At 31.9% G+C, this 26,677-nt stretch overlaps 1 protein-coding gene across 1 annotated transcript in view; it reads left to right on the top strand.

Moving 5' to 3' along the window:
• Window positions 1–26,677, top strand: part of LOC123008415 — a 181,979-nt gene that overhangs the window by 20,067 nt on the left and 135,235 nt on the right. Inside the window, exon 2 of the mRNA XM_044404199.1 lies at window positions 9,858–9,985. Within this exon, the coding sequence (XP_044260134.1) occupies window positions 9,907–9,985 (79 nt within the window). The 5' untranslated portion in view covers window positions 9,858–9,906. The remainder of the gene's footprint in view (window positions 1–9,857; window positions 9,986–26,677) is intronic.

The following is a 26,677-nucleotide window of genomic DNA, read 5'->3' as shown; positions in this document are numbered from 1 at the left end:
TAAACATTTCTTAATTTATTTCCAAAAAAAACTGGTAGTTTACTCAAAAAAAATCTTTAATCATGTAAGTGAAACAAATTTTAACAAAAAAGTATGAGGTTTCCAAAAAAAAAATTTGCACAGCAACAATTCTTGTAACAAGCTCGTTGTCTATAAAAAAAAAATGTGGTAGGTTTCCATTTAAAAAAAAAATCTTACTATGTTTATCTCGTAAGTATAAAAAATTAATTAATAATCTTTTTTTTTTGAATAGCATTTTTATAGCCATTGCACACCTATAAATTTATTTGCCAAAAAATTGATAGTTCCGCCAGAATAAAATCGTTTCTAGACTTTTGGACCACCTGTATATTAATTATTCCTATATTTAAATAAAATAAAAATCAAAAAAATGTAAAATATACATAATTATTATAACAGTTTTCAGACATAATAAAAAATCATACAAAATAGTCAAAATGGTTAAAAGAAATATAGTATAAAATGCAACGAGTGAGAAAGTTGGTCATTTCTACGAAGATGAAATTTACAACATAAGCCGAAGGCAAGTGGAGTAATTTATCTGACTGGAAATGGCCATTTCTTAGTTTAATATTATACTTTTTCTAATCTTAAATAATGACTGTAATATTTTTTTTATTTTTGAATAACCTTCTGAACTGAAAAGTGAAAACGGTTGAGAAAAGTATAAATTCTTTAACATGATTAAAAAAAATATTTAACCAAAATGTTTATGAGATTCCATTTTGTCTTTAACCATGGTCTCAATTAGCAATATTACATTAGCTTTAAAACTTTTGGATAATTAAGTTTTGTATACTTTGTTCTGTTCAAACTTCTAATATTCTGATACACAACAGTTAATTTATTAGCTAGCTATCTGGTACTTTATTTTTTCGGGAATAAAATAATCGAAATATTGACTTTTACTCTTAAAATAAACTCGAAATGAATGAACTGGGTGTTTTTTGACATAACCAAACTTCTTAATAACAATTTTTACTCTTAAAAGTGCAAGGGATGAACTGAATATTTTCAAATTGTTTGTATTATTTTATTTAAAATTTTTCTATTTTACCATTTTTTTAATTAATAATTTAGTCTTTTTTTTGTGTGTCTGGTATCGTATTTTACTTGAAAAATTTTCTCTGGGGCGCGAGTTCTGATACACCCTGTATTTATACTGAATTTTGAACAAATACTTGAAATTAAGCTACAGTCGTCAATTTTTGTATTTCCTGGTGGGGGTAGTGTGAATCAAGAACACGACATGACCTCTGTCTGTTTTTGACATTTTACAGCTTCTGACATTTTGGTACTAAAGTCAAAAATTCTGGCATTGTGATTTTTAAAGCTCTTGAATTTCGATTGTTATGATGAATAAAGCGTATAAATATTAGCTTCAAAACAGAGAGAGTAACAAGGCTGTTTACAAATGTTGAAAAAAGATAGCTAATATGGTACGTCTTTCGAATTATTATTCATGATAGAGTTCTGTTCTTGTTGAATGGTCAACAGTGGTCTGGAAGATTTTCGTTGAACATCCTGTATATATTTATTTTAATTTGATAAGTGGATTTTTAGTATTCGTTGAATGTACCATACAGTTAATTGAGAGGGGAACATTAGATCCATTTAGTTTGGTGGTTGAAGGTACATAAGGTAACACTTATAATAATTAAAAAACTTTTCGCCACTTTAAAAAGGTGTTTCTTAGTTTGTTTTTGCATTTATTTTTACTGTCAACCTTAGGAAAGTAATTCGTAGCAATAAATTAGAAAAGTAGGTTACTTAAAACAATTTGCATTTACATTTATCTTCAATTATTGCCATTATTTGAATAAATGTGTGTGTTATGTAAAAACCTTCGATTTTGTTGGATTCTTGTGCATTTAATGAACGGGGATCTTCTTTTGTCGACTTGAAAGACACTCTGATGCGTTGTTTCCAATTGATGGAGGATCCTTCGTTGATCGAGGCGATTAATTGAGACGAGAAGTGGAACGTCGTTCTTAAACTGTGTCCGGATGCATCTCGATTCGTTTTCTGTTTCTTCGTTTTTTTGCCCCTCCGGCTTTGTTTTCCATCTTTACGCCGTGTACTGACAGACAGACTTTGAACCGTTCGCGCCCGGCATTTCCAACTCATAGAAAACGTGAATTGCTGTCTTTTCTGACACGAGAACTAAATCCTAATGCACAACTCTCAAAGGCGCAAAAATAAAAACAAAATAGCTTCTAAAGCACTTTCTTTATGCTCGAGACTTCTTTGTTAGTGTTGTCGCTGCGCCTTTTCGCAGGGCAATTTCCTGCTTTATTAAAAGTATAAATATGTAAAACGGAATGAAAACGGGAATAACACTGATAATATCGCAACGAGGAGTTGTACCTTAAATACTGCTGTTGCGGATGAAAAAACCGTGTAAATCGAGCAGCTTTAATACGTTTCACTTATTTTTTTTTTGTGAAAAATTCGGTAAGCCTGCGAAAACTGGAATTAATGCAAATATAAAGCGACATAATGTACGTATTGTTTGTACATCTTATTAAAATTTATGAACTTTGAATAATATAATAATGGAATTAATATTTATGCACGAAGTTGGCCCTGTTCCGTGTGCCCACAAGGCGATGTTTTCCTCCATCTCTCTCCCGTCTTTCTTTGTTAATAAGTTACCTCAAAACTTTTAAAACTTTCAACATTTTAAAATACTTCTTTAGAGCATAAAACGACTTTAACCTATTCACTCCATTCACTCGATCCACGTGCAGCGCCAAATCCGTTTCAATGCTTCGACAATATTAAAAACAATAATTTATTCCGGTGGATAACCATTAGTGTTATCGCCGTAATACAGCTCGAAAACTATCGTAATCCTGCATAAACCCCCATTGATCAATAACCCGTACATCCCTCGACCAATCTTTGCTTCACAACATTCGTCCATCCTTGGTACTCTGAATAAATCAGAAAAAGATGACAATATGAGATTGTGGGGAAATCATACATACATTTATATGCAATGTAATGAGGCAAGTGACGTGACACGTGCGCGAAGGGTGCAGGAAGCCGACCATAGGGGCACCCCATCGAGGGTTACTTCGGCATTTTCATGCCTATCTCGCCATAAAGAAATATAATTTCTAGGAGGGAATGTTAATTTTCTTGTATAACGTTTTCAGCACATGCGGCTACTTAACCTCCCACAATTCGTGATATCAAAAGCCTTTAAGTATCATTTTTAGAAAAAAAGGTTTAATTTTTTTTAAAATCAACGGTTAAAAGAATGTTATATTTTCGTTAAATACTTAGTCATTGCCATATTGCTCAGCTGTGATATATCCTGAATCATAAAAACCACTTGACTGCTTTTTATATCTAAATCTTACGTTTTTTGTTTGTTTTCATGGGAGAAATCATACAATCCTAAATCCACAAATGCTTGGATTTTCAAGTACATATAGGTTTCTAAGCACATTATCAATCGATTTACATTTTATGAATCAATTTGATCGAATACAGGTATTAACAATTGTAGTAAATGTAAACTTTAAATACTTAAATAACTCGTATAAATATAAAATAATGATGTGTACCTATAATAGCAGATATTTCTAGTTTTTTTGAAAACAATGACGATTATAATAAATTGTAATTTTGTGATTTTTTTGTGGTTGAAGTTTTAGATATATATATTTTAATAACTTAAACCCTAGACACACTTCTTTTTGTTTTTTCTGGTTAGTCATATATTTTTCAAAATTTTTACGTTGGGGTTGTCTTTTGGATAACTAATTTTGAATTTAGTATAATTCTAATACATATGTTTTTCTTTGGTGGGCACCCATCGTGGGATATTGATACTGGTTGTAAATAATTAATCTAAAACACGCGATTATTAATTTTAATCTCTACCTGGAAAAAATTGTTCTAAAATTTAGCACGGATTTTGTAAACGTTAAGGTTCGTGTTTGGTCTGGTTGCTTATCATTTCTATTGTTGTGTGTCTTCGTATTGCAGCTGTTGTTCTTCAAATTGTCAAGTTTAGAATTGAGCTTCCTGATATTTTTTCCATTGATTTTTTGGGTGAGGAAAAAAACAGTTGCCAGGAAGTAGCTGAGTACTTTAAAAGGCCATTTCTTTGCAAGTTCATCATAGAGGATTTCGAGTTTGATGTCTATCTTAATCAGTTGGGCATAGCTCCTTCTGGTATCATCCTTTATAATAGATTTAATGAGGGCTTGTAGTCTACTATAATCTTTTTCATTTTAATATGCATCAAGTAGGTTGTAAAAGTCTAAATGCATCTTTTATTTAAAGGCAGATTCACACAAAAAGAGAACAAATTCAATCACATCAATATTGACAAATACTTTTAAGTTTGCTACTCTATGTTAATTACCTTGTTAATTTTAATTATTTTTTGCTACCTGGGGTACACATTTATTAAAAAAAATAATTTTTAGGGAAGATTGAGGTTAGGATTGTTTGAATTTTCGCATAGTTGCCACCTTAAAAGGATCCCTTTTAATGACTACTTCGATACATATTAATATGAAACAATATGTATTTGATTTGGTTTGATTTGAATAGAAAGAAATACTACCTACTATACAAAAGATATCTAGATGATACATTTGTACTCTGCAATGGCTCTGAGGTACAACTCGACCAGTTTATGGATTACATCAACAATATCAACCCGAAAATTTAATTTACGTTGGAATGTGAATTGCCAAGTAAAGCAATACATTTCCTGGATTTACCACTACATAATATAGAAGGTAAACTGCAATCGAGTATATACAGGAAACCAGCAAATACTTGGGTCACCATTCGTCAAAATTCCAATCCCCTGAAGATCAGAAATTATTCCCTTGTAGATCATACTTACATAGAGCCCTAAAACATCAACTGATTCAGAAATAGGAAAAGAACATAATTAAGAAAATAACCACACGTAATGGATTTAGCGAAAGAACAATAGACAAGTTATTGGAAAAGATAGAATACAAAAGATTGTTACAATCGGCATACACCATAGAGAAGCAACAAGAACCATCCTTCGCAAGCCTACCCTTTACGAACAACAAACTTTCAGAATAAAAAGAGTGTTTGAGCAGCAATATAAAAATATTTTTCAACACAACTAATCGAATGTAGAACATGTATAACCATAAAGATAAAGTTGACCAAATGGACGAATGTGGGATTTATAAACTTAAATTTGAGGAGTGCAACAGTACAGGACGTTTAGAAACTTTAGGGCTAGGCTAAAAGAACACTTTAGGAGCATTAGACTCAACAAAACGGATTCTTTATTCCCAAAACATATTCTCGAAATAGGCCACACAACATCTGAGACTACCTGCGTCAATATTCTTCATAAAGCGAACAAGGGTGTTGTACTGAACAACTTGGAAGCGTTGGAAAGTAGAAGAAGCTGCAAATTAAATAAAGTAGCTTGCTTGAACGCTCAAACTGACATCAAAGGAGCACCCACGTACGACATCTTCTTCAGATAGCTTGTAATTGGCGGACGGTGGCTTTCTTTATTTCTTACTACATTGGTTTAGGTTTTTTATGTTCAAAGTTTTGTTTTAGAGGTTATGTCTAATGTTTCAAAATTCCCGGTTACTGTCAAAATATTTAGTGATTTAAGTACTGTAATGTTGTCATTTTAATTTAATATCTGGTTTTATTTATAATTGACTAAAAATTTTTAATGTCGTGTATTCGTTATTCGTCGTAGTGTTAATAGTTTGTAATTTATAATTTTTCACAACTTTTGTAAAAAGGTAAGAACCACTAATTGTACAAACAATTTTTCTATGGATACTTTCTGGAGCCCCCCTGAAGATGTCCTTTTAAAATAGGGTCGAGAGTCGGGTAGGAAATAATCGTGTGGTTTAAATTTATTTTTTACAACCACTACATTGTTTTTGAATATGGAATCTTTGAAACAAATAAAACCTCCAAAATTAGCAGTTTAATTATTGGTGCAAAGATTTTTTGCAATATTTATTACTTTAACTTCGACTAATGAGTTATAACTTAATGACTTATGAATATTCAATAATTTTTTAGGAAACATTGTAGCTTCAAAAAAATTCGTGCACTTTATAATGTTGCTAAAGGCATCTGTATTTAAACCTGTGACATTGAGAAATTCCCTAGTTTGGAAATAAAACTTAATGTGCAACTTGAAGCCATTTTCTCAGTCTCCTCTCACCGTTCACCCTGAGCATCCTCAACATGTTTGCTCCATCCACTAATGCGAAAAATAGGTGCGGCAAGCTCATAAAACCGTGACTTGAGCATTGTCTTAAAAGTGTTCGACTCCACCCAAAACTAGAAGATTGCACAATTACATAGTTTCATGTTGATTTTACAACATGCTATAAAATAATATTTCACAACGAGTCATAAAAAATCATTAGTGATTAAGTTTTCGCAAGTATTGATTCGTGTCAGTTTTTGCGAGGTGGAAGCATTGATTTCCTCTTCGAAATCCAGTAGCGAAATAACAAATAAACCCGCGGCTCTTATCGCACCAGTATCTACCAACGTACAAGCCGAAAATGCACTGGAACGCGTTTAGGGGATTTAGACAGTCATCGGTCACTCGGACCGTTTCGATAAAAATCCCTCGAACTCTGATAAAACCAAAATAAGGGAAAACTCGACACTGGATGGAATCTTTTCAATCCTTGGCGACACCCGAACAGCGTTGATATCATATCTTGTAATTAGGATATGAGAACACAAAAGACAATTTAGACATCTCCGATGTTTTCTTTCTTTCGTGTCAGTGGGTGAACGTTCTCGACCCCTTCTTCTCGTTCTCTGTTTCATCCCCGTCGTCGCATTGTTGTGGTTATTTTCATTTCCGCATGAACTGCATCGCGTTAACGCTTGTTTTCTTTTTAATTCCCCAACAATCTGCACAGGTAGCGGTCAGGTTACATTTGGGCTCCATGAAATCGTTTCATAAATAAAACCGAGAATTTGATAAGTAATTTAGGACGCGTCGTTAAAATGCTTTATTTTTATATGCAGATCATTAAATGACTCGTAAAGCGACTAGGATTAAGGGGATATTTTTACGACGTCAGCATTTATTGTAAATTGAACGATAAATGTCGAAAATAATAAAAATATAATTAAAACTGGGATTTTGCGAGCCAATGAACGGAAAAGTCGCAATATAGGAATAAAACGTCCCTAAATTTCGATACACCGAAATTAGTACTTAGACGCGAACAAACGGAAGGAACGCATAGGACACTCCTATACATAAAAATATGATGGTGTACCTACATACATATAATCATATATTTATTTTAAAATACTCCAATAGAAGAATAATTATTAACGCTATTAGTAGCGTTTTATCATAAAATTTCAGTTCTTTTTTAATTAAAAAGTATTTAAGTACAAAACATTGTTTATAGAAATTTGTGCATGACATTTTGTCCCTTTAGAGCAGAACTAATTCAAGTTACATTAATTAAATTGTATAAAAGAGCTTTTATAAGATAAAAATTAAAAATTTTGCAAATAATATTACAATATTATATTTGAAATCAGTTTTATATGTCATGTATGTAAAATATAGCTATTAAGATAACAAAAGTTTTATAATAGACAGTTTAAAAATCGAAATTGTAGTCTAAATTCGATTTAGATTTTTAAACTATAAAACTTGTGTCCTTAAAAGTTTTGCTAACATTAATATTGAATCAGAAATTTTACTAAATTCAGAAATTGGTATAAAAAAAATTGTCGAAATAATGCTAAAATTGACAAAATGCACTTATAAAATACGTTGTGATTGACGACTATTTTATAGAAGAGCTGTATATGTATAACGGCAACATAGTAGATAAGCCAACGTATTTGCTTGTTATAACCGATTTTCGCTATAAGCAGTTATGGATGATAAAAGTTTTTACACACGTACTAAGCAAATTATTTATTAAAACGGAAAATTAAAGAAGTTTAACACAAGATTTAAGAAAAAAAATCTCTAATTTTTGTTTGTTTAAAAAAAAATTCTCTAGAGAATCCCCAATATTTCCTGCCAATTGTTCTGCTTTTTCCTTTAACATGGTCCTACTTATGGACATATTGAATTAGCGATTCACTTTGAGCCAAGTAAAAACGGCTTTATCTAAGTTGGCATTTTTAGCAGTATGTAACTTTTTTACTTTTGACAAAAAATTTCCAGTTGAACTCGTAATATTGTCCCTTTTCTTTAAAATTTTTGTCAGTGTAGAACTGGCTAAATTTTTCTCTTTGCAGATTACAGCTAGTTTTTTACTACTTTCGAACTCTTTTATTATTGACATTTTTTCTTTGATAGAAATTGTTTTTCTTTTCTAGGATGACATATTAATACAGAAAGACAAAGTGTTTTCTGCTTGGAAAGTTATTCAAGACTGAGAAAGTGAGAAAAATAAGGCCACTAGCACACAAAACAAGATTTACAAAGACTGGCAGGATTTTTATTTCTTCTAGGAATTTTCGTTATAACCGATCTGTTTCCAAAATTTCTCAAAATTTCTCGCTATTACCGATCTTGGACAAAATAAAAGTAGTGTTATATCCACCTCAATTCCAGAAAAATACTCGCTATAGAGGGGGAATTTTACATTGAGTATTATACAAAATGGTAAGGGAGCAGACGATTTACTCGTTATATCCGATTTTTTGTTATAACCGGGACTCGGTATAAAGGAGTTCCACTGTACTAGTGTTGGAAAAAATAAACATAAAAAAAGAAATATTATAAATGCAACATTTATGCAGTCTGCATAGGTTTTATCAACCACTTTCGATAAAAAATGGACCACACTTGTTCTGCTTTAAAGGGACAGTTTGTTAAAAAGTTACTTCTTTCAAATACATACCAGGTGATTAAAAAGTGTGGAATCGAAAGTTTTGTAATTTTTTGATAAAATACTATAAAAATATGATGTTTTATCAAGAATAAAATTTTCGAAATTGATGTTTTTTTAAATCCTAGAAAATTTTTTTTTTTTTAATGGCAACCCACTATAAAACCATTTTTCTCATGAAGGTTGTGATCTAAGGATTACAAACAACTATCTACTTTATATTTAATTTTTCCAAAAAAAGTTTTTTTTACATAAATTGGAATTTATAAATTACAACAAAATTTCGTTCTCAAAATACGATTACATTTTTATATTATTTCAATTTATATTAATTATTATTTTTGGAGGCAAATGATTAAAAAACCGCTTGGTTTCATAGTTTCTTTCTATTCATCCTGTATATATTTTATTCACAAATTCCCAAAACCCTTTAAAAGTTACAATTAACATCAGGATTTGGTAACGCTGTCTTGACTTTCGCAGTGTCATGGGAAGGAAGTCTGTCACTTTCCTCTCTGGACCCTGCCCCATGGAATACTATAAGCAGCCCCCCTCTGTACCAATAATTCTGGGAACTCCCAGTGAAAAACACGCCACTGTAACATATTAATGAAGAAAGGATGCGAAGTGTTGTTTTTGGCGCATTTCCAAGCACCCGCGAAACGATAACCGAAAAACTTTGCTCGTTATTGTTGGTTAAAGAAAAGTGTATGATAATGGGAATAGTTGGCAGTTGTGCTATCAATGGGGCGAAATGAAATAAAAGACGAACTTGGTGCAGGTGGTTATTTTTGCGCCGATGGAGAAGTATTCGATTAGGAAAATGGTGCATCCGTCGAGGAATCGTTTCGGCAAAGTTGTGCTTGGGTCGGTTTAATTGTGAATTGCCGGCCTTGTTCGTTTAACTTTATCTCCAAAGTGACGTAGTTTTAATGTAATTGTTTTGCTTTGTTACAGATACAGTGGTGGCTTTGTGCGGTCAACGAACAGGTTTTAATAGTACAAGATGTCTGCCGGTACCAGTCTGAGTTTTGCAGTCTGTACAGTAACCATAATGCTGGCCGTAGCGGTTTCTTTCACACAAGGTGAGTCAAAAGAATCAGCAATTCAGTCTGCTCGCGTCTAATTTCCGTAAAGCACACAAGCTCGGATTCACCTAATACTGGAGCTACCCAACAATCCAATAACTCAAATATAAACACACTGAGGGTTGGAATACTAAACTTTACGAACCCGCAACTGATATTCAGCCGAATACAAACGGCAAACAATTGATCTGACAATAACGCCCTCTTCTCAGAGCATATCCATACGTAAACAATTGAAATTCCCAAGGTATGGAATTGGGGACGATGGAGAAAGAGGATGGAGATGAGTCAAGTTAGCCCCCAGTTTTTTATACAGGGTGTTTTTACAAAACGGCAGGCGCCGTAGAATTTTTATTTGTGGCCCGATTTCAAACATTAAAAAAATAAATTAATAGCGTTTAAGACAACTAGAGTTTTAAACTATAAAACTTGTGTTGCCTTCAAAATGTTCTGCAACACTAATATTGAATCAGAAATTTTACTAAATTCAGAAGTTATTATAAAGAAATGTCAAAATTGACAACAAAATGCATCAGCGTGTGTTATAGACTAATAAGATACGTTGCTATTGACGACGTACTTTATAGATAACGACAACATAGCAGCAAGCTTAAATGCACCATAGAAACAGTATAGGGTATTAGTGTTGCAAAAATTGCTTTTAATACAGTACAAGCTGACAATTTTAGATTTTTTCTAATTGTCATAGTATACTTTGGGGTATATTCAACTTTCTAATTTTAAATTGAAACCCATATTTTTTCTTCATAATTTGGAAGATATAGTAATAATCACGAGGGTAGACCGGTTGTCATCTGACGTTTCACTTTACCACGTTTACATCGCGATGACAAAACGTCATTTTTTTAAAGTTAGGTTCAACATCTAAAGTCTTTTCCATTTAGTAAACAAATGTCAGTATCAAAATCAGAAAGAATTTTCGTTGTATGGCTTTAATTGAAGAAATTTATGAACTAGATGTATTGGTCACCCCAAATCTGGATACGTAATGTAGATCTTATTTCTCAATTTTCCATTTTAAAGCGATATGAACTACTTATACCCGATTTTGACAATAACATTTGTTTATTAAAAAAAGGGATAATACGAATTAGAAGTTGTTTATCTGATGAAAGTGTTGCTTTGTACGAGTACGATTCTTTGCAAAAGCATTTAAAATTTAATGTAATAAATTGGAAATGACTTTTTACATGGAGTGTATCCATTAATTAATTAATGTTTTTGGTTGTTGTATCTAAAAATTCGCAAGCTTTAGTGTACATCACCGTAAAACCGATTTTCTGTTACAAAGAAAAATGGGTAAAACGGGAAGAAAACGGATACAAAATCATAAATATAAGGAATAAACACAAGTAATTTCTTCTTTATAAGAGTTTAAAACTATAGACGATCTTTTGCATTCTTCCAGTAAGAGAAAGGAAAAAGTTGAAATTCAAGACGTCTACAAAACAAAGTTGCATCTTACATCTTTTGAAAACAAACAATCGACGTTAAGAAGCTTTTATTCTGATCTTATGAAAATCAGAAAATCACTTACGTGGGAGACATAGTAATGCGGCGATTTCAATTTGTACTGTTAATTACTTCATCAAATAATGGACTTAAACAACGCTCATATTTACCTCAAATATCTCAAATAATATTTACAATTTTATTTACAGAGTGTAGTTTGTGCTATGACAGACACAATATGTAAAGTACTAAAATAGGATTTGAATTATTTATTATAAGATTGTTTTTAGTTTTTTTAACACAAGTGCATTTATGCCTGATTTTATGGAAGTTATTTAATCCTAAGGAATTATTAAAAGAAATTAATGATATGTAAAACAAAAAAAATTATACCAAAAAGACTTTTAACGACGACAATAATTTTACTGTCAATATCAAATTGACAAATTCACACGAACATGACATTTAAGTGGTGTAGTTGAAGTACATATGTAAATTAATATTTAAGGCTACCATCCTTAGAGACCCTTTAATTGTTTCAATTTACATTGTGATGGAATTATTGTTATTTCACTTTTGTGTTGTTAATGAAAAAATGAAATTGATGACGCACATGACTACCGTCGTCAATACGACTATATTAGTTTTCTTGGTGCAGACATGTGCAATATGTTCCACTTTTACTAAAAGTTATTGTTAGAAAAAATATCAAAGTTGAAAAAAATTAACAAATGTTAATAAAATTTCGTTGTATATTGTCAAATGACAATGCCATTCTTGTAATGTCAAAAAAACTGCAAATGAAAGAAAGCATTGCCATTATTTTTTAGTTATTTAATAAGAAATGACAATAATAATTACTTATCATAGGGAGAAAAACATTTAATTTAGTGTAACTGATTTATTTTATTATTATTTATTTATTTATTTTGTTTACTTTTAATAAAATTATTGTTAAAGTCAATTTTTTTATCGGCACCATGCAACTAGATTTTATTAACTTGTATTAATTTTTTTCAACTTTGATCTTTTGAAACAATAATTTTCAGTAAAAGTACAGCACATGTCTGTACTAAGAACACTAATATCTTCCAAATTAATAAAACAAAAAATTGGGTCCCTCTTTAAAATTGGGAAGGTGAATACATATAGCCCAAGATATCTTACTATGACATTTAGAAAAATTCTAAAATTGTCAGCTTATACGAAAAACTGTTTAATTTAGTTTTTTATTTTTGGAAATCGGGCCTTAAATAAAACTTCTGCGGTACCTGCCGTTTTTTAAAAGTTACCCTGTATTATGTTAAGGTTGTGAGCTTAATTGTACTGATATTTTTATAAGTTGTCTTTTTTATAATAAGTAAAGAGCCTTTAAAGTTAATGTTGGTTTCGAATGTGAAATTTTTGTGAACAAGTTGGTAGTAAATTTAAACAACATTTAGTTTAATATTTTTTTAAATTTGATTATCAAACTGGTTTTTATTAAAAAAATTAATATAAACGTCAATTTTTCTGATAAAAATTTGCCATATTAATTGACATCTTGTGAAACACAAAATATCAGTTTAGTAATAAAATAATTAAAGGAAGCTGCAGGGTGTAAAGTGAGTGGGTTTTAATATTGAAAGAGGTGATCAACATTTAAAATATTGTTGATTGACTTTAGTCTAGAGGTGGCTTTCTACCCTTTCTCACCTTATTGGGAGACACAAATCGGGCGGATGATATTGTCTAATGGCACCGTTTTTTCCACAATGACAGTGATGATTTAATTGGAAAGGATGATAAAAACAGTCACCCGCATGTGTCGTCGCCAAACACATGGATCAATTAATTATCGAGTTCTTTGCGAGGTTAAGATGGTGACGACTTGCAACGGATGCTCCAACTCATAGTGCAATTAAACCAGTTAAAAAAAACACTTGATCTATTATCATTGGCCGGAAATAGCATCACGACTATCTTAATAGTCAAAATTAAAATCTAACTGTCGCTACTTGAGTCATTTTAGATGAATTTCTCATCGCAAATCGGTTCACATCTGTTGAATAAAATAATTCACATCCGACGAGGGTTGGGCCAAATCCTTATTTTATCCGATCGGGAAATTAGACGATTATTAAGAAAAAAACCCATAGTGAAAATGAATTGAAATTTCAGATAAGAACGTTTCAACCAGAACGAGGGGCCTATATTTTGAGCGAATGTCATTCTTATTAACTTTCATCCTCTCGAGGCTCCGACAAATTAATTTCGTTTCACTTTCTTGACAAAGTACACAAAATCCAAGAGGAGTGTTCTCGAGAAACTTCTTTAAGTAACTTCTTTAGAGTTTGAAAAAATTGTACATTTTTTCGGAGAATTGTTTTAAGCGTTGCGTGACATAAAATGTGTAGGGCTGTTTTTGGTCAGAGATTATCTAAATTTAGTACAAGTTTTTGGCCGCGCCTGAAGTGTTCCTATATCTGAAAGCTTTCGTATTTCGTACCGCAATTGATTTTAGCACATCTGTTCTGCTCAATGTTATGGAAACATTGATCGCGGAGGGAAAAGTAGCGGTCATAAAGGATTAATTGGAAAAGTGTCAGAAATAGTTGTTTTTAGGTGTCTGAAATATACGCCGATGGTTATTGATCGTCGGAAACAAACTTGTTATGGAGCAAAATAATTAGCTTTCAAGTTGTTATGGCGTTTGACCTCTTCTAGTGTATGGCCACAGTGTATGCACACGGTATTCACAAGTATGAAACACGTATTAAACAAACTAATTTAACTAACCGAGCCGGTAGCACGGTCCGACTCTAGCTAATGTTAGTTTATAATTCCGGAATAACTCGGAACCGCATTCAGTTTATTCAAAGTTTGGAAAATTGCTGTGTACGCCTCTCTAACGTGACTGTTCAATATTTAATGGCAAATAACGTTCGTAATAGCACATGAATTGAATTTGATTCTCAAAAAAATCTCTTCTTCATAAGTTAATTTTTCTATTCAAAGTTGCTTTATCTACGTTTTTAGAGAAGTGCTTTTAAAAGTAGAACTAAATGATCTTATAATTAATATTATCGTTTCGAGCGAAACCGCAAAGTGGTGCATCAAAGAGGAAGAATGTCGCGAAAACTTAGCTGCATACGGACGAGACAAAAGCATGCCTCATTCCTGCCACTCTTCTCTAGAAATTTCATTATTTTAAGAGCTGCTCGCTTTTTTACACGTCATTCGTTGCATGTTTGTCCGTCATATATTTTTTATGATACCACTCTGCGACCCTTTCCTGTCTTTTTCTGTCGCTACGAATAAATCACGGTGAGAGAAGGATGAATAATTACGAGAAAAATTCAGACTACATAGAGTGGTCTATGATCTACAGGGTGACCCACAGGTGCGTGCAAGCTCTTAACTTTTTTTTTTATCCAAGCTATCGATTTAATTGTTTTTAAGTAGTAGCTTCAATAATGATGCGCATTTTAAAAATATTTTTATTTATTACAATATAGAGTTTGTCGGATCTACTTTGCGAAATTTGTGAAATTTTTGCAAAATAATTTTTTTTTAATTTTTTCCGAAAAAAAAAAAAAGGAATCTAGTAGGCCATTGGCGTTTGATTCAGGCCTTCTATTTAACTGTTGAAGCAACGCTTGCTAGAGTTCCGAGCTCATTTACTAAGACTAGTAGCTTGTGACTTATTTGGGCATTTTCTATAAGTAGCCTTTTCTCAAAATTTTTACATTGTTTCCTGTCAATCATCCTTTCCTGTTCTTGTAAAAATTACTAAACTTGTTTCTTTTGTGATTTACTCCTGTTTCGATTACAATTTCATTTTGTTGAAACATATTTTTTTCAGAATTTTATTGATGTGTCAAATTTTACGACATCGGCCTATTCGATCCCTTTTTTTTTTTTAAAAAAAAACATCGACATTTTTCATTTTGCAGAAATCTCACAAATTTTATAAAGTAGATCTCAGAAATCTTATATTGGCAAAAAGTTCATAAAAAATGTCATACAATGATGCAATAAAATATAGGGTGTTGTATTTGAAAAAGTCGATTTACTACTATTTGTAATTTGTCAATTAAAAAAATAGTAGTAGGCGATGGAGCATCGATTCAGAGTTTGCTTTTATCTCAAAAGTTGAGTTGAAATTTGAGGAATCGACTGAAGAAAAGTTGGTTAAATTATTTTGAATGGTTCTTAAGTTATGAATTTTTCTATGCACGATGCTATTTTGAAACATAAATTGACATAAGTCAAAAATTATTGCAGATGATAATTCTAAGAAACCGAATGGATTATATCGACAATTTAGTGGCGAATTTAAAAATGTAACATAAATTGGGGGTTTTTATTTAAAAATATTTTTAAAATGTGCTTCATTGGGTATAGGGACTATTGTGAAAAAAAAGCAAGTCGATAACTTGGATAGAAAAAAGTTTATGGACCTTGCACGCACCCCTGGATCACCCTGTATACTACAGAGTGGCCCAATGAAAACAAGCAACCTCCAATATCTCAGAAACTAAAAAGAATTTGCAAAAACGCTAAAACAGGTCAATTTTGTTTCCGAAAGGGACAATTTTTGCCGTAATTTTTAAAGCACCCTCAGAAACTCTGTAACGCTCACGCACCCCAACTTTAAAAATTTAAATGGCAGTACCCCACTTGTGACACATCAAATGAAAGCTATTGAAAGAATCTTTTCAAATTTTTTTACCAAAATTGAATCAGACCATCTATTCATGAGATACAGAGTGTTCTAATAAAAACAAACCACCCTAATTTTGTTTTTTAGAGGGACATACTTTGACGAAATTTTTAAAGCACCTCTATTAACTCTTTAACTTCCTCCACCTCAATTCCGTCAAATGATACCGACTCTCTCAAAATGTTCTTTGAACCTTTTTTCTAAATTTGAATGGGATTAATTATTCATAAGATAAAACAAAATGATTTCTATACATTCATAGAATATCGTCAAAAAAAATTATCTTTCAGCTTCCTTGTACAAAAGAACTCAAGAGCTTTTGCTATTTTTTAGGTATATCACCCAATAAACCCACATAAGTTTGTCAGAGCTCCAATAATAATTATAACAACATTAGTAAGTTTTTTGTAATTTATTTTAATAGTTTTTATTATAAGTAATTACTAATTAGAAACATTACTTTTTGCGGATATCTTATGAATAATCCCATTCAATTTTAGAAAAAAGGTTCAAAGAACATTTTGAGTGAGTCGGTGTCATTTGACGGAATTGAGGTGGAGGAAGTTAAAGAGTTAATGGGAGTGCTTTTAAAATTGCGTCAAAAATGTCTCTCTCGGAAACAAAATTGACCTATTTAGGCGTTTTTGCAAAAAAAAATTAGTTTCTGAGATATTCGTGGTGGCTCATTTTCATTGGGCCACCCTGTATATTCTAACAGTAGCAGGTAGTATTTTGATCTGAAAGGTTAAAGTGTTTCTATTATTGCTTCTTGCTCATTGTGTACAAGACCGATTATAAAAAAGAAATTCCGAAGAATTTTTGGTCGAGGCTGTGCAAGAGCAAAGTATAATTATGTTCTCGAGGAAAAATTCCGTGAAGGTGAAGACAAATTAAAAATTGATTGAGTTGACGACGTCGGTTGTACATCACCTAGCAAAGTGGTCACGCTCGTTCCTTCATCCCTTATTACCACCTGTATTAGAACGTTTTAGTTTAATACCAAATGATAAATGTGACCGTCGGGCGTTATAAATTCGAAGAATCTTGGAAATTTCCTGTGATGTTGTATAACCCGTGTCACGCCACTGTGGGGGTGTATTAGAGTTTCTAACAATCGAAATTCGTCAACAAACGCAGCAAATTTCGTTTCACAATCGATTGCACGCCACCGAAAATTTTCGTTTCGGTCGTAACTGTCGTTATAAAGACGAAAACCGACGCGACTGCGATATAAAATACGAAATGCAATCCTTTTATTCCGTTATTTATCATGAACCTGTGCCAACCGGTGTCAAGTTGGCGGATTTTCAGGGGGTGTTCTCTTCTCCACCTACCCACATATAATTCCCGTCTTTATCTTATCTCGACTAGTTCGATACCATTTCCGCTTATGATATAGGAATTCGACCTGCACCCGGACTTTCCGTTTCCGGTCCTTAACTGATCTCAGCGGAATTAATTCCGCTATTGGATGTCTACCTTCAATAAGTAATTCGGCGACGGTTGCGTGAGAACAGCGTGCTAATTTACGAAAAACCCAAACAATCGATGGAAATGGACTAGGAGGGTGAGTGAACGAGTGCGCCAAAGGGGATTACGATGCGTCTTGGGGTAGGTCGCAATTTCTACACTGCCCCTGCACAACCGACAAATTACCGTACTGAGCAAACACTTACGTACACGTTATTGTGAAATATTCCCCACGATCACGTTACGTCACTGGCACAAACAGTAGCTTCGACCCTATGCACCCTCACACAAACGATAAACGTAAATTACGGAGCTTATTTGTCTCTTACAAAGGATTATTTTTTCAAATATTTACTCCAACTATCGCAATAATTTAAGCAAGAGCTGGCATTCGGTTATTAAATTGTTGTTTCTCTCTCGCTTGAGATATGAATTAGTTACCGTTCTAACACACAATTGAGCTTATTGTAGAAAGGATGCAAAATTATGTTTTTCCTTACCATGTTTTTATCTTCTCAAATATGGATATTTTAATCGATTATTCTTATTGGTATGGAATGACTCGGTTTCCTATAGATATTGGTGTTGTTCAATTGTCTAATTACATATAAAACCAAGAATATTTTGTATATTATATCTTGCATTTTTTTCTTTTTCTTCTTCTAAGCTAAGCACGTTTTGCCCTCGTGATTACGTTATTAGGACTTCGACTTTCTCTCCCTATTTTATTTTCAGATGTAAATGTCACTGAGTTGGGGTGTCTTTTGTCGCAGTCAAAACGGGCTCTACTAATTGTTCTATTGCGTTTCGTTTTTTTTTCTGCGAACAGAAGTCTGATTTGCTTTGTATTTTTCATTCTTCTTTTATGACTTATGTTTTCTCTCTATTTGTTATCAATAAAGATTTAATTTCAAGGTTGAATGAACGTTGTAAAAGTTTAATTAATTGGTTTTATGGTGGAAACAAATCGTAATTTTTCAGGATTAGTTTTTTAGCATGTTCTTTTAGTTACATGTCTATAAAAATTTCGAAGTTTTCGAAGATTCAATTTTGCACTTTGACTATTTATTTCTGTTGGAAAAATAATTTTCCAATTTTTTTTGCTACAGGTTATTAGAATAGGAAACAACGAAGCTGTGTCCTAAATTGTAACTATGTCTAACACTATTTGTGGCTTTTATTGACAAAATTTTTGTTATTTACTAACTAATTACCAGGAGAATGAAAAGTATGGCACCAAACGTTTTTTGCTTAAACTATTTATTTTTTGGAAAAACTAATTGATGAACGATAAACTACTTTAAAAATGTCATATTTTATCAAGAATAAAATTCGAAATTTTCTTTTGTTTTTTGGTTCTACAAAAATTTTTATTTTTTTAAATGGCAACCCACTAAAACGATTTTTCTCATGAAGGTTATGATCTAAGGATTACAACTATCTACTTCATACTTAATTTTTTCACAATTTTTTTTACGTAAATTGCAATTTTGAGAAAAAAATCGCGTAACTCAAAACACAACAAAATTTCGTTCTCAAAATACGATTACATTTTTTATATTACTTCAATTTATTATTATTTTCTGGTGGCAAATGATTAAAAAAAAATCTTTGGCTCTATACTTTATATTCAACCTGTATAGGAGATCATCAGTAATGGTAAATAGACAAAAAAATGTCAAATGTTAAAATTTGTAACAGGGTCTGTCAGAACTCGCGCCTCAGAGAATTTTTTTTAAGTAAGATAAGATATCAAGAACATGGAAAAAATGTTTAAAAAATTCTATTTGTCAAAAAATTTTGACATTAATTATTTGACATTTGACATTTTTTTATGTCTATTTAATGATACTGATGATCTTGTTTATGTTTTTTTATAATTATTTAGTAAAGGTACAAAAATTTTGCCAATAAAAGCCACAATAACATTAAACAGGGTTACAATTTAGGATACAGCTTCCTTGTTTCCTCTTCTAATAGCCTGTAGCAAAAGAACTTGGAAAATTATTTTCCCAACAGATCTAGAGTCAAGGTGTAAAGTTTAAACCCACAAAATTTCGAAATTTTTGTAGATATGTAAAAGAACGACTTTTGTTTATTTTATAAGAAGACCACTAAGCATTCTGTTGAGCTAATTTGTATTTTTTTCTTACTTATCCTTTATAGAATGGATGAGTTACATAACAAGATTAAGTTTGTTAGCCAGTTTTATCTTATTTTGGAAAAAGTAAAATAGAAAAGAAAGGAAAAATTCAATGAAAGTTTAAGCTAAACAATCTGAAATCTTCATATCAAGATGTAGAAATTAATTCAGTTTTGGGTAAGTAATTCATCACATAAAAGACAAACCGACTGAAAAACAAAAGGATGAGGCCGAAATAAAGGAAGACCTTAAAATCATAATAGGAGAGCATAAAAGAAAACATAAAGGAAACTATTAAAGCAAAAAGCAATTTAATCTTGAGATTATGATGTAAACGATGGGTTTGAGAGTTGGAATAAGAGACGAAATGACGTTTGATTGAAACGGGATAAGAAACGATGCAGAAGATAATAAACCAATGCGAATTTAATTTTCCAAGAAATTTTATTAATGTGTTGAAAATGTATTGACCAGGGATGGTTTGTATTGAATAAAGTTGTAGTGGTACACCATTAATTAAGTCGACTTATTTGGATGTATATCTCATTAGTGTTTGCTAATTTGTCGGTTTCGAATAGAATTTGGGCCTTCGTCGTGTTATTGTGCGTCGCAACCTCAGTTTGCAGACAAAAGGATTTGCTATAATTCTCGGCAGGAAGCGGCCGATCCTAATGAAATCCAATGTTTCCCCGCAGACCTCGCAATATGTTTATATCTACATCAGGAGCGTCTTTTTATGCCCCTCTCTTTCATTTGAATATGGTTTATTCGGGCCGGGAGGTTGTCGTTGTGTTTATGGCCGGTTTTATTAAAGTGTGCGTCAGCAGGACACACGCAAACTTCAATGGAATATTGATGGGTATTTAAGGGACAATCTGTGAGGAATTCAGACGCTAATTCGCGGAGTAGGAAACGGGCGCTCTCTTCGGGGACTCGCCGAAGAAATTTAGGGGACGATGTTATAAACTCCCGGTAATTACGCTTCTAATTACAGCGATTACCGTAGGTACGAAGTAATGATCTGTTTAGAATAATCTAGGGACGAGTGCTGAGGGCAAGAATATCGCACAGACGACGGATTCAAAGCAAAGTTTGATGCTTTCCACCTATTCATTCCGTCTCGGCATATACTTAAAACATCATCAACGCAAACTTTCCTAATGCTTTGCAACATTAATGTCAAAGCGTGCGAAGGATTATTTTGAAAAATGACTACACTTTTCTTATCAAATAACTATTTTCTCTTTGATTCAAGGAACAAAAGAGGCTGTCCATATATTTTCCAACATCAGTTATTTTATTTGCTGTGTGAATAATCTTGTTTTACCCCATAATATAGCTGATTGTTATTTGTAAGTGAAGCAGCAATAAAGTCTTGACGCGTAAATACATGTCCTAATCCGATTAAGTCCACAGAGTTGGGTTTAAACTTATTTTTTCATGTAAGCAGTAAAGTATTGCGGTAAACCATGAATGAAAAACATTTCTTTCTCAAATTTCTAATTTTGTGGGATTTTGTGAACCTAGGAAATACAAACAAATGAAATCGAACCAGAAACTCTAGTTTTTTTTTTTAATGAAAGTAGCTACACTGTTTTATTCTTTCTTTCGAAAATACCGATTTATGCTCTTGTGTTAATCGGCCACATATACAGGGTTAGTTTAATAATTGTGCAGCAATTTTAAAAGATGATAGAGTAGAGGTCAAGAAATGCGAAAATAACTCAATTTTCTTTTTTGTATGTTTATAGTAGATATCTGAGTTATAAGGGGGTTTTAGTCGCCGAATAAATTTAAATTTGGCAGCCTGAAACTTCGCCAAAAATTGTAAACAAATATGAGGTCTTTTCTTTAATATCTTCAAAATGAGCAAAAACGATCAGAGAAATGCTTTTTTTGACAATTTTTTTGACGCTAAACTGCAGGTTGCACCCTTTAGATCTTGAAAATTAGAAATATTCGGATAAGGCAAGTTGAATTATTTTAATTTCTTTATACCTGTACTTTCACCTTGTAAAATTTCTGCGTAATATTAAAATCATCCTGTATACGTCATAAAATCCACTAATTCGGAATAATAGTATATTATATCACAAGGTAGAGAAGAAATTTATTAGTATAGTATAACTGAGCTGCTTATTTCTCGAGATGCGTAGCATCGAGGGAAATAATAAATGCCAGGCTATAAAAATCTTCACTACTGTGTTTTATATAACATTTTTTTTCACTACATTTATTACCCAGAAATACAACGGTGAAAAATATAACCTTACTTTAGGACATGTTCTTTCAGACATAACATGTTGTAATTCATAACTACTATTTTTGTTAATTCACTATTACCTACAGTAATTAAGTACTTACATGAGTTATTAACTTAAGTTTGAAATACCTATTATTTTCTTCTTACCATAAATGAGGTTATGTCATTTTTGTACTTCTGCAACTATTAATGGAATGGAATTTTCTATCTTTATAATATGAAATATTTGTTAAGACAACAAAGAAGCTGCAAAAAAGGGAAAAGTGTTAAAATTTGCCTCACTACCGATAGTATTTTAACAAAAAAATAAACCGATTTCTTGTTTTGACAGTCTTGACATAGGCAGAAGTATTAGAGTTGGGGTTATTTTGATGTTTTTGATGAGTAAATTTAAGTCTTTTTTATTTGATTTTGCATTAATTTAATCTCGAAATGCTTCCGTTAGTACTTATGATGCTGATAGTTATCAATAGTCATATTCTAGAAATATTTGTATCAATGTAATATCTCCAACATCGGCATTTCCCACCTCTAATACATTACAATTCTCGGTTTATAATGAAAATGATTATTGACTACTAGGAGAGAAAAACAACTTCACAACCTCTCGATAAACTAAATAATGGTATTTTCTACACCTAGTAGTAAAAAAAGATTTACATAATACCTATCAACTTTCTAAATATTTATTTATAGTTGCATTGTGGTTATTGTTAATTTGAGTAGTGTCCAAAACAATAATAGAATAATTTCCGTTTTCCAGTATAGGTAGATATTTCAGACACTATGTTATATTCGGCTCGTTTTTCAAATATTTGGACAGCACTTATGTTGGAGATAAATTTGCTTCATCATGTTTGATTAACTTGCAGGTAATAATTTTGTTGTCAGTAAATGTAGACCAAATGAAGGATTATTACGTCTAGAAACTGTACTTGATTTAGTTTACGTTTGCAGCAGAGTGAATTTTGTATTTTATAAAAAGTATAACTTTTATCGTGTTAAGTACTTGATGTAGACTATAATTTATGCGTACTTATGCAAACGCTGGCAACGAGACTTAGAACCACACCATGCGGCTTATTTGCTTACTACAAAGGTGGTAAATCATGGCTGGGACAAGTGCAACTTGTTGCGAATGCAGTCTTGCAGGCTTTCAATTTTTGATATGAACAAAGTGGAGTATTTCTTATGTATAAAATGGGAAACTTTTGTATGACTTCGTATTGAGAACTGATGTGTAGATCAGTGATTTATGAAATAATTAGTAGTTTAGCAGAATTTTGTAAAATCATCTACTCGATCTACTGTTAAAATTGGTCATTACATGCGTGACAAATTGTTATTGCCTTGTTGGTCACTCTTAGCGCTAAGATAGTTTGCGGCTTTGCTCCAATTAGTCAGAACATGTCGTCGTCGACGCCTCATCGTCTGAATGAAAAGTTTTATGCTCTCCAATTGGTTAAAATTCTAATAAAATTATTTTCTAGTAGATTTAATGAAGTTGACAAAGTGCTGGCGTTTTGGGGCAAAGAATAACTCCCGATCGATAAGAAGGTTGCATTTTGCTATATCGTCAGATATATGTTACCCATTAACGGATCTAAATGACCGTCATACGTCTTAAAAAGCAATACAAACTGTCCAAATACGGGTCACATCCCTGGGAATTTATACAATTATTTGCAATTTGGAAGAATCATTGAAGATGGTTTTTGTCTATATAGGTATACGATGTGCGGTTTGCAGATGGAACGACTAATCCGCGCAAATTGCCGAATAATAGAATTTAAATCAGATAGTGGTAACCACCTGGTGTGAAAATACAGCAGAGGCAATTTCATCATCAAATAACATTAATCAGTTTGCTTAGCCTGATCTAATGTATAAACGAGATATTTTGTTTGTTTAGGTGTCCTACCAGTGCCGGGATTGTGACCCTGCTCGAACGCAGGGATTTCTCTGGCGTAATTGGAGATTAAGAAGGATAACGCCACGATTATATTCTCCGAAATTAAAGGCACAAGAAATTCCTATCTAATCTTAGAAAAATATAACAATAAAATTACAACTTATACAAGATTTCAACAATAATACTAATAAGAAGTGCCGTTTTATACTGTTGTAATTACATGCTTCTGTTCTATGTTTTTTCTTATTGCAAGAGTTTGGTTTTTTATTCACATTTAGTTATGCTCAAGTAAGTAAGTCAGTAAGTATAACAATCGAGATTATACTATTTTATGGGTGAAAGGCCAATTACGCAGATTCAATTTTAAGAAGACAGCCTTTTAGAAATACTCTGAGGTTGCGAGATTAAGATCAGTTTTGACGGAATTAAACTTATTTTTCATGTTGTTGTTTTTAGTTCACAACTTTAAATGTAAATATTTTATGTTAAATATTGTACTTTGTAAGTAAATATAACGCATTTTTGTTTGTAACAAAATATCAACTGATTTTTAAGGTTTTGTTAGTCGAAATGTGATTTTTTAAATTTAGGTGGGTGGTACTTTAAACAATGTTTACAACCCGGACAAATACCACTTTCACAAAACATTTAGCAAATATTTACCGTATTTAGTTCATTTACCCGACATTTACAACTTAATGTACTCCATATCTACAGAGTGGTCATCCCCTCGCTTTCAGTAGACCTAATGGAGAGGAAAACTGCTAAATGGAAGACTACTTTTTTTCGTAATGTGGGGTTCGACGATAGATGACGTTTTTTTAGTTTTTTTTTTTCAAATAATTTCTAACTGGTTGATAAAGGACAAAATTAAAGAAATGAAAATCCAGGAAGATTTTTGTAGTTTTAAATCAAGTGATCTAAATTATTGTTTGGAATAAAAATGTTTAAGTTTGAGTTTTTTTGAAATCATATGTTTAAACTGAGGCGTTTGGAATTAAAGTGACTTAATTCAGAAAATGTATGAAGTAAATCACTAGCTTAACTTTTTTAATAAAAAATATTAACGGTGAAGTGACTGTATTTGGAACAAAATAAAATTTTTAACTTTTATTAGGATTTTGCTCAATGTGGATTATGCCACTCTAATTCTCAACACCTCGATTTTCCGAATTAATAAAGAGCATTTTAGTTATGTCTTTTTTTCCTTTGTTATTTTACATTTTGTGTTTCTTGTCCTTGAAATATGATAACCTGATTACGTAGAAGATGGTTTACAGGACAAAAGGAAAATAAAAATCATTAAATTCGTCGCGACGTTTCGATACTTTTATTGTATCTTCTTAGACGAGTCTCAGTTGTTCCTTGACTGTGCCATGCTTCCCACGCTCAACCAACAAAAATTTTTCGCCTGAAGAATATACAATAAAAGTATCGAAACGTTGAGACGAATTTAATGGTTTTTATTTTTCTTTTGTCTTGTAAACCATCTTCTACGTAATCAGGTTTGTTATTTTAGTTTTTCATTCTCGGTTTGATGTTTTATCAAAAGATATCTCAACAGACATGCAGAGAAAGGTTTAAAAATAGTAATACAGAGAGTGTAACAAGAAGAGAGTGAAAATGTAATTAAAAAAATATTTTAGGATTTGTAGCTAGTTTTCTGTTGTTTACCATTAGGTTTTTTTTTTATCTATAGACTGGGCTATATTTATTTTTAAAGAGAAGCTCTCAACAAATAGGATTTTTTGAGTAAAACCTTTTATTTTTCAGAGACGTTATACGAGTATAAACTTTATTTAATTCACTCCCTCTGTAGGATACCGACGACCACTCTTCGGTCTGGTTCATTACCCCTTCGTCCGACTCGATGGCACTTTACATTTCCTCCCTCACTGACCTACTTTACTAAAACAAATACGGCGGCATTGTTTCCTGCAATCATGCAAAAAGTAACGGGGGTGGCATATTTCTGCCGTACCACTCGACTCATCGATCCTTCTTTTGTAAAAGAAAAATAAATCTGTGTCAAGATGCAACGACATAAATAATTGACCACATTAATTATTTATAATAGGAGAGTTTTTGTTTGTTGTTTTTGATATAAAAAATACGGATAAATTTGTTCTTTTATGTTTTCAAACAATGCTCGATTCAGTCAATTCGCTAAGATTTTATGTTTCTATTTGAATTGTTGAATTCGTTGATACGTTGTTGTTTGTTTTCCTTTTATTCTCGTTTCCTTAGGTTACGTTTTATGCTCTTCGACCCATTGCACATTATATATCTTTACATATTTCTGCGTGTTTTTTAGAACTCACGAGTTATTTTTCTAATGTATGCTCATTTATTATCATGTGATCATTTCGGTTGTATTTTTATTCTCAGCGCGTGCTATACATTCGAAATATTTTCATTATCACCAAAAAATCTGAAAATACACTGAAATTGCTAAATGGTTGTTTTAATGCATTCGCCGGATTCAATCATGCAAACACATTTTTCTATGTCTGTTTTGGAATAATAGCACTAAAATCGGAATGATATATGATATCATATTTTCTATTTAAAAATCGATACAGGCTAGGGTACAAAAATATTAAAACCTACATCCCTTGTTCTATTCAGCGTACGTATAACTGTAATCGTGATAACATGTAGAATAAAAAAGGTTATTGTCGATTATAAAATTCATGAAATTTCAGGGCGGCGAAAGTTGTTCC

This window comes from Tribolium madens, unplaced genomic scaffold (assembly GCF_015345945.1).
Source record: "Tribolium madens isolate multiple individuals breed KSU strain unplaced genomic scaffold, Tmad_KSU_1.1 Scaffold_71;HRSCAF=194;Tcas5.2_LG6, whole genome shotgun sequence".
In the NCBI taxonomy this organism is placed as follows: Eukaryota; Metazoa; Arthropoda; class Insecta; order Coleoptera; family Tenebrionidae; genus Tribolium; species Tribolium madens.
This window is presented reverse-complemented; position numbering and strand designations above follow the sequence as displayed.